General features: G+C 36.5%; 1 protein-coding gene and 1 pseudogene across 1 annotated transcript; both read right to left on the minus strand.

Annotated features, from left to right (window-relative positions):
• Nucleotides 1-1,323: 1,323 nt before the first annotated feature.
• Nucleotides 1,324-1,846, minus strand: LOC103266991 (annotated as a pseudogene).
• A 6,247-nt stretch (nucleotides 1,847-8,093) lies between these two features.
• On the minus strand, nucleotides 8,094-9,313 carry ZNF883 (zinc finger protein 883). Its single transcript, XM_008064595.1, is given in 2 exon segments — nucleotides 8,094-9,142; nucleotides 9,226-9,313. Coding segments are annotated over 2 exon segments (1,137 nt in total).
• Nucleotides 9,314-9,763: the final 450 nt, after the last annotated feature.

A 9,763-nucleotide genomic window follows, 5' to 3' on the forward strand; every position in this document is an offset into this window, starting at 1 on the left:
CAATATCTTCTTGTTTCAATGTGGGGAGGTTGTGTGATGTCAGAAAGTTCTCCATTTCATTTAGGTTATCAAGTTTGTTTCCATATAGGTGTTCATAGTAATTTCTGATCATCTTTTGTATTTCTTCGGGGTCAGTTGTGATTTGATCTTTTGTATTTCTGACTGTGTTTATTTGAGCTTTTTCTTTTTCTTGGTTATTCTGGCTAGGGGCCCATCAATCTTATTAATTCTTTCAAAGAAACAGCTTTTTGTTTTGTTGATGTTTTCTATGATATTTTTGCCTTCTATGTCCCGTATTTGGACTCTTATTTTTGTGATTTGAATTCTTCTGCTAAAGTTGGGGTTTTGATGGTCTTCTCTTTCCAGCTCCCTTAGGTGATTTGTTAGGCTCTCAACTTCTGATCTTTCTGTTTTCTTGATGTGTGCTTGTAGAGATACAAATTCCCCTCTGAGAACTGATTTCAGGGCATCCCGGAGGTTTTGGTAAGATGTTTCTTCATTTTCATTTGTTTCCAGGAATCTTTCAATTTCTGTTTTGATTTCCATGTTGACCCAGTAGTTGTTCAGCATCATTCTATTTAAGGTCCATGTCTTTGTGGGCTTTGGGGAAATGTTGTTGGTGTTGACATTTATTTTTATTCCACTGTGGTCTGAGAATGTGCGTGGCAAGATTTCAACCTTATGGAATTTGTTTATGCTTGATTTATGCCCAAGGATGTGATCAGTCTTGGAGTATGTTCCATGTGGTGATGAGTAGAATGTATATTCTGTGGTTGTTGGGTAGAATAATCTGTAGGTATCTATTAAGTCCATTTGGTTGAGTGTCAAGTATAGGTTCTGGATCTCCTTGTTGGTATTTTACCTTGATGGTCTATCTAGGGCTCTCAGTAGGGTATTCAAGTCCCCTGCTGTTAGAGTTAGTATCTTTTTTTTAGTTTACTTAGTAGTTACTTTATAAATGCTAAACAACAAAGAAATGTCTGTCCAAGTAAAGGCTGTTTTTTTTAACTCCCAAAAAAGTGTTTCAATTCTGATACTCACACCACACAACTAGTTAAGAAAAGCGTAGTGCTCAGCACCTGGGCATCCTAACGACCGTAAGAGACACTGTGCTCACCCCTTCCTGGCACCTTCTGAGGTCACCAAGACCAGAAGCAGGGAGAGCCTCCTATTTTTCAACACAAGCAGCTGCCACCTCCTTATTGAAGGATGGAGAGATTGCAGACCACCTCCTCTACTTTCTTCACATCATACTTCAATCTGTCATAGCACTTCCTCAGGGAGTCATTTTTCAGGTTGAGAAGGCGGAAACCAGAATCCAGCTCATTGATGAAGGTGTAGATGTGAAGGGGCGGAGAGTAGTCTCCAGCAGTCACGTTGTTGACAGACAGCCTCGACAGTTCACTAGCAAGAATTAGAACTCCCGAGAGATAATCTTCTATATCTAGATGAAATCCTTTCTCCCAATCTGGCTCAATGCCAAGAATTTCTGTAACTACTTCTCAAGTCACTAGTGTTTCTGTTTCCAAATACACAACAAATGCTGCCAAGAAGACCAAGCACTGCAACACAAACCTCCAGTGCTCATGAAATCTGTAATACTGTTCAGGGAACTTGGTCTTCAAAGATGTTAAATGTGTTTTTGCTGTACCAAAGTGTTCTCAAGTTTTCAAACGCCTCTTTGGAATGTCCTAAAACCCAGCACCTTGATGGACCCCTTGCAGTAGAGTTAAACTCTCTCAAGCTGTTTGTTCTAAACTCTGCACAACTTTTTGGATTTCCTCTTGGATGTCCTGTTTGGTACCCAGAAAACCCACAGCTCCATGAAGATCTCGCTCACAGACATGGCACCAGTTGCACAACCATCAGCCTGTGCAGTGAGGGGGGCCATAGAAGTGGGCTCCGGAGACAACCAGTGCAATCCGTTGCAACGCCCACTGCTGCTGCTGCAGCTCTAGCGGCGTCCACTCAATTTTTTTTTTTTTTTTGGTAGAGATGCGGTCTTGCTTTGTTACCCAGGCTGGTCTTGAACTTCTGGCCTCAAGTGATTCTCCCACCTTGGCCTCCCAAAGTGCTAGGATTATAGGCATAAACCACCATGCCTGGTCTTTTTGTCTCTGTCTTTGAAGAAGGTAGGGCCTTGCCTTATTCTCTATTATACTCATGTCTAAGACAGTGCCTGACATTAAATGAAGATCTGTTGAATAGATAATTGCCCACCAAAAAGCTTACACAGATTTATACCTTCAGTGACAATGTATACAAGTTTGGTTTGCAAATTCCTCAACCAAAAGGGACATTACCATTACCACTCTCTTTTGGGTGGAAGGGAACTGAAATGATATTTTGATATATATATATATGGAATTCAAAATGATAACCACTGATTTATATGCTTGTGGAGGAAAAAAGTCAAAAGCAAGGCACATCACACTTAAATTTAAGAATCTAGAGAAAAAGAAAAGAGTCTAAGAGTTACAAAGAAAAAATTAGGTTACATACAAAACCAGAATGGCATTCTATACATACAGGGGGTACCAAATATGTACACACACACACACACACACACACACACACACACACACATACACACATATATATACACATTTAAAGTGTGATGTTCACTCAAAAGATGGTGTTAATCAAATGAATGCTAGCATAACTATGTGAAAGACAGGACAAAGAAAATGGCAGAAGTATGGCTGAGTGACCGTCATGCTACACATTGCTACCATAATTCAATTCAACTTCGAAAAGTAAGTACATAGATTACTTCTCTTAAAATGTGTATACATTTTTGGCACCCCTGTATAACCAAATATTTAGAGACAGGGCTCACTCTGTTGTCCAGACTGGAGTACAGTGGCATGATCATAGCTCACTGTAACCTCAAACTCCTGGGCTCAAGCAAACTTCCCACCTCAGCCTCTTGAGTATCTAGAATTATAGGTGCTAGTAGCTAGGAATACACCTTGCCTGACTAAGTAGTTTATTTTTATTATTTTATAGAGATGGCATTATACTGTATTGCCCAGTTTTATTTATATTTTCAAATTAAAACCATGTGATATGTCTACACAGTAATCAGATTGACAAAAACAAACAAAAGTCTGACAACATGAAATTCTGGAAGAATGTAGAGCAACCAGTATTTTCATACATTACTGGTGGAATGTAAAATGATAACAACCACTAATTTATATACTGGTGAACGAAAAAAGTCAAAAGCAAGGCACATCACACTTAAATTTGAGAATCCAGAAAAAAATAAAAGAAAAAAACCCAAGAGTTGCAGAGAAAAGAAAGGTTATACACAAAATCAGAATGGCTTTTTTTGTTTTGATTTGGAGTCTCACTTGGTCCCCCAGACTGGAGGGCAGTGGCCGCTCCCGGCCACCGCAGCCTCGCCTGCTGGGCTCCAGCGATCCTTCCGCCTCAGCCTTCCGAGTAGCTGGAATTACAGGCATGCGCTACCACGCCCAGCTGATTTTTTGATTTATCATAGAGATGAGGTCTCGCTGCCCAGGCGGGTCTCGAACCCGCGCAGAATGGCATTCTTAACAGGAACACTGGAAGCTAGAAAATTATAGAGAAATACTTTCAAAATTCTGAGGGAAAATGATTTTTAACCTAAAGTTTTATATCCAGCCGAGCTATTGGTCAGATATAATAATGGAATAAAGAAGTTTCTCATGTGAGAATCTGAAAATTTTTACTTTCATATATCCTTTCTCAGGAAATTGCTGAAGAAAAAAATTCACAAAAGGAAGGAGCCAAGAAAAAGAAAGATCTGGTGTCCAAGAAACAGGAGATCATACACAAGAAAGAAGGAAAGAGAATGCCTGGAATGAAAGGAGTCCCAAGATGAAAGAAAAAAATTGGCACAAAAACAAATATCCAACTGGAAAGGATAAAGGCTCCAGAGTGTGTCTCCATGGTTTAAAAAAAGGAGAAGGAGGAAAGGAGGAGAAAGAGGAGAAGGGAAACAATTAACAGGCAATTTTCACTTCTGCCAGTTACATAATAAATAAGGGAACAGTACATACAGTAGAACTATATACAGCCACAAAAAACTCCAAGGAAAACCAAAACTTTTAGAACAAAAGATAATGTAACAACATTACACTAAAAAGTTGCAGCCCAAATCACATAAAAGGGACCAAATAATGTAAAGCCTTCAGCACAGCACAGCCATGTCTCTGGAAGCCTGCATGCCCAACCTAATGTAGATGTTCTTCATGCATATGGGTGCACTGGAGATAACACTGGAGGAGCTATAGGCCCTGGGGGACACCCTCCCATGAGTATCCACGGGTGGCATATGTGACTCAGTGGGAAGATGATGCTTTTAGGGTAGCCTTGCCGTAGGCCATCACCAGGTTCCCTGCTCTTCTCACCATGCAATTCTGGAGTACCCAAGTCTGCAGAAGCTGATTCCTAAGCAGCAGGAACCAGTCTGTAAACTGAGAGGCTAATTAATTGCATATGACTGTGCATGTGCTGAGCAGGGCTAGCTTCGTGGGAATGCAACCTGTGTAGCCAGTCACACAGGGCCTAGTGCTTGTTTTCTGGAGATTGGGGATTTCAAGATTTGGCAGGTTTTGGTGTCTGGGAAAGACCCATCTCTCCTTCCAAGGTGATGCTTTGAATGCTGCATCCTCTGGAGGGGAGTAATGCTGCTCCTCACATGGTAGAAAACAGCAGAAGAGTGCAATCTTACTCCAACAAGCCCATTTTATGGTGGCATTCTATTCATGAAGGGGAGTCCTCATGACCTAACCATCTCCCATTAGGCCTCACGTCCCAACACTGTTGTATTAGGGATTAAATTTCAACATGAGTTTTGGAGGGGGCAAAAAATATTCAAACTATAGCAGCCATTGTTCAGAAATCCTTGTAAAGCCTTATATCAGACCACCTACTCCTATAAAGTGGATGACTAGGTATAGTGGTACAGACTTTTACTGATGCTTTTCAAAGATGCTTTTCTTTTAAGTCAAAGACACACTTGAAATGAAGATTAAGACAGATGAAAATCATTGCTTATTTTTTAATTACATAAAGGCCAGTTTTAGCATTCAATATTTCTACTGATGTTCTTTTTGTGTTCTCTCAAGGGACCCCCCCCACCCCAAGAGCAATATACTCTTTAGCAGCACTTGAGGAAATAAGAGAGAAGTTCTTAAAGTTTTTTTTATCACTCTTACTATTCCTTCTACCATAAGCCCATTTTAGAACATCCTAACATTGGTCATAATACCCTATTTCTAATCCCATGCTTCTCCCTTGACAGAAGGAAGTCGTGGGGATTTGTGACATCTTCATTAATCACTAAAGATGGCTGCCCTTTTCATGTTCCAATTTGTGTGTGGATATGTACCACACGCAAATGTACCACACATATGTACTACACATATATGCATACAAATTTGTACACAAACAACCAAAAACTGAAAACAATCCAAAAGTCCATCAACTGATGAATGGATAAAAATGTGGCATATTCATATAATGGAATATTATGTGGCCATTGAAATAAATTAAGTACTGATACATGCTACAACATGGATGAACTTTGAAAATAGTATGCTAAGGAAAAGAAGCCAGCCACAAATAGGCACATACTTTGATTCCATTTATATGCAAGGGCCATAATAGGTAAATACATAGACAGAAAATAGATGAGTGGTTGCTACAGATTGGTGGGTGAGGGAAAATGGGGCTAATGGGTATTGGGTTTATTTTTGGATGTTAAAAATATTCTGAAATTACATGGTGGTAATAGTTGCACAACTCTATAAATATACTAAAAGCTACTGAATTGCATACTTTTAAAGGATATGTAAATTATATCTCAATAAAGTTATTTTCAGATTCCATTTAGATTATGATTTAAATTTACAAACCAAAGACAAATTGGCATCTTTACATCACTTCTTTCCAATTATGTCTCTTCATTTATTATAATATTCTATGTTCTTTAGAAAAAGGTTTCTCCTATAATCATATTTTTTTTTATTCCTGGCATTTTTAGATTGCTTGTCAATATTGTAAATGTCATTTTATCCACATTTTCTATTTCTTCTACTTAATAAAGTTTAAAAATTTTGTACATTGCTATACATGTCACCTTAGTAGTTCAACTAGTTGACTTTTCTAATTACCAAACATATTTCAAATAATGAGATTTTCTCTTCTTTTAAATTATTACAGCCAGCTGCACTGAGCACTGGGGAAATAAAGTATTACTAACTTATTTTTTCTCTAATTGAATTGTATGGGAACTTGAGAATAATATTGACTAATGGTGGTGACATCACATATCATTTGTCTAATTTTTTCTCTGGTAAGAATGCTTCTAGTTATTCATGGTGTTTACTGTGGGTTTCTGGTAAATATGCTGTGATGGTTAATTTTATGTCAACTTGACTGAGCCCAGTCAAATAACTGGTACCCAAATAAATATTATTTCTAGGTGTGAATAACTGGTATTTCTAGGTGTGAATGTAGAGGTATTCCTGGATGAGGTCAATGTTTGAGTCAATAGACTGAGTAAAGCAGATTTCCCTCTCCAAAAGAGTGAACCTCATTCAATCCATCGCATGCCTGAATAGACTGAAAGGCTGAGTAGGAAATAATTCTCTCCCTGCCTTCAAGCTGGCTGATTGGTTTTCTCCTGCCTGGGGACTAACACTGACTGGAACTTATACCATCAGCTTTCCTGGCCGTCAGAACTCTCAGGCCTTCAGACTCAGATTGAAACTATAACATCAGCCTTCCTGAGTCTCCAGCTTGCTGACTGCAGATCTTAAACTTTGTATCATCCATCAATTGTGTGAACCTATTTCTTATAGTAAATAACTCAATTTATCTATCATTTATCATCTGCCTCTGGAGAATAGAAAGTAATACATGTCCTTTATCAATATAAGGAAGTTTCCTTTTATTTATAACTTGTAAAAATAAAATCACCATTGTGTGTAGAGTTGTATCAAATGATCTTACTGCATCTATTAAGATGTATTTTTTCTTTATTAATGTTGATTTCTACTTTTGAAATAGTCTAGGAGCCTTAGGATGTATCTTAGTACTGATTTTAATAAACTGCTATATTTCCTTTGTTAATCATTGACTTAGACTATTTAAATTTCTTTCCATCTGTATTAATAATCCTTTTCCTATTCTGAATTTTTTGTCTCATTTTCTCCTTATTCCTACTTGGTGGAAGTTTGTCAATTGACTTATCAAATATACTTTTAAAATCTAATATATTAACGTGTGCTTTCATCTTTATTAATGCATTATTTTTATTTTCTTTGAGTTTACATAATTATTTTTCCTATCTTTTTAAATTGAATATTTAATGTATGCTCAAGCTTTATTGTTTTCTAATAATTGCATTTTTCTGTTTGGATTTATCATTTAACCCTAAAATTAACTTAAAAATTATTTTTAATTTATAAATCCTGTTTGGGTGAAACTTTTAATTGTTGTTCATTTCTACTTTTACTGAATTGTGATAAAAAAATAATCAGAGAGGTCACAAATATTTCCCTCTGAGAATTTGTTGGGATTTTCAAAAATCCATATATATAGTCCATTTTAAATATATTCCATGAATCTTAGAAATAATGGATAGTATCTCTGGGGGAGAAAACATTCTTTGGCTATGGCTATTAATCAAATTTGTCAATTTTGTTATTCAAATCCTCTATAAAAGTGTTTCTTAAACACTGAAAAATTATGTATGAATTACTTTAAAAAGGGATTATGTATATAGTAAACAATTCTCATCATCCTACTAAAATTTTTGTGTACTTTAGGAGGATTTTATTATATGCAAATGCATTTATAATAAATTATCTCTGAAAATAATTTTCTAAATATGTCTTTAAAAAATAAGCCTCAGTTTTGGATGAATTTTTTCACTCAATACCACATTTTAAGTTAATTTTAAGTGTTTCTTCTTAGTACAAAAGTATAATATTGAGTAAATGAATGTTTTACAAGTTTTCCTCACATAATCCTATGATTTCTTGTCACAGTGAATGCTAATGGGTGATAACCTATGGCTGCAGGCTTTCTCACATTTGTTAATCTGCTAGGGTTTCATTTTTGAAATGAGTTTTCTGATGTTGAATTAAAGATGTACTATAACAGAAAACATCACCACGTTTATTACACTGATAGGATTTCTCCCCACTATGTGTTTGCCTATGTTTAGTAAGAGCTGAGCTTAAGCTGAAGGATTTCCCACATTCATGACACTGGTAGAGTTTCTCTCCTGTATGAGTCTTCTGACGCTGAATTAGTGATGTTCTATAGCAAAATAGTTTCTGACATTGATTACATTGATAGGGTTTCTCACCAGAATGAGTTTTTAGATGTTCAGTAAGGTGTGTACTTCTACTGAAGGTTTTTCTACATTCTTTACAAATGTAGGGTTTTTCTCCAGTATGCATCCTCTGGTGTTCAGCAAGATGGGCGCTCTCATTGAAGGCCTTTCCACATTCATTACACTCAAAGGGTTTCTCTCCAGTATGAATTCTCTGACGTTTAGTGAAGGTTGGATTATGACTGAAGGCTTTCGCACATTCGTTGCATTCATAGGGTTTCTCTCCTTTGTGAGTTCTCCAGTGTCGAACTAGTGATGTACTATGGCAAAAAACGTTCTTACAGTCCTTACACTGGTAGGAATTTTCCCCAGAATGAATTCCCTAATGTTTAATAGGGCGTGTACTACAGCTGAAGGTTTTCCCACATTCAGTATACTCATATAGTTTCTTTCCAGTATGAATTCTATGATGTTGAGTAAGGGCTGAAATATGGCTGAAGGCTTTCCCACATTCATTACAAGGATAGGGTTTTTCTCCCGTATAAATTATCTCGTGATTTCTAAGGGATGACTTATGACTAAAGGTTTTCCCACATTTATTACACTTAAAAGGTTTCTCCCCAGTATGGAACCTTTGATGATAAATAAGATTAGTGCTCTAACTAAAAGCTTTTCCACATTTATTACACTCATAATGTTTCTCTCCAGTATGTATTCTTTGATGTTGAATAAGATTAGTGTTCTGGCTGAAGGATTTAATACACATTTTACATTTGTAAGTTTTCTCTCTAATATGTGTTTTCTGGTGTTGAATAAGATGAATGTTCTGGCTGAGGATTTACTACATATTTTACATTTGTAAGTTTTCTTTCCAATATGTATTTTCTGATGCTGGGTAAGGGATGCAGTACAAGTGTAGCTTTCCTCACATTCAGTATACTTATGAGACTCACTCATACAAATTTTTTCAGGTTCCATCAGTACTGCATTATGGCTTTACATTTAAATTCTTTCCAGAATAAGAGAGGTTTGAAATAAAAATGCATCCTTTCTTATATATTCTGAATAAAACACATTATGTTTCATTCATGAGTTGGCTTGTAAAAAGTCAACAGAAGCAGAACTATGCATACAATTTTTACCATTTATGTCATAGTTACAGTAGTCCTTCCTTATTCATGATTTCACTTTTCATGGTTTCAGTTACCCACAGTCAACTTTGGTCTGAAAATATTGTATGGAAAATTACAGAAATAAACAATTCATAAGTTTTAAATTATGCACCATTCTGAGTAATGTCATGACATCTTTTATCATCTGCTCTGTTCTTCCCAGAATGTGAATCATCTCTCTGTCTAGTGTATCCATGTTGCATACATTACCCTCTCATTAGTCACTTAGTAAGTAGTACTAAGAATCCAATTAGGG

Source organism: Carlito syrichta, unplaced genomic scaffold (assembly GCF_000164805.1).
Source record: "Carlito syrichta isolate Samal-C Ts95f unplaced genomic scaffold, Tarsius_syrichta-2.0.1 Scaffold307755, whole genome shotgun sequence".
NCBI lineage: Eukaryota > Metazoa > Chordata > Mammalia > Primates > Tarsiidae > Carlito > Carlito syrichta.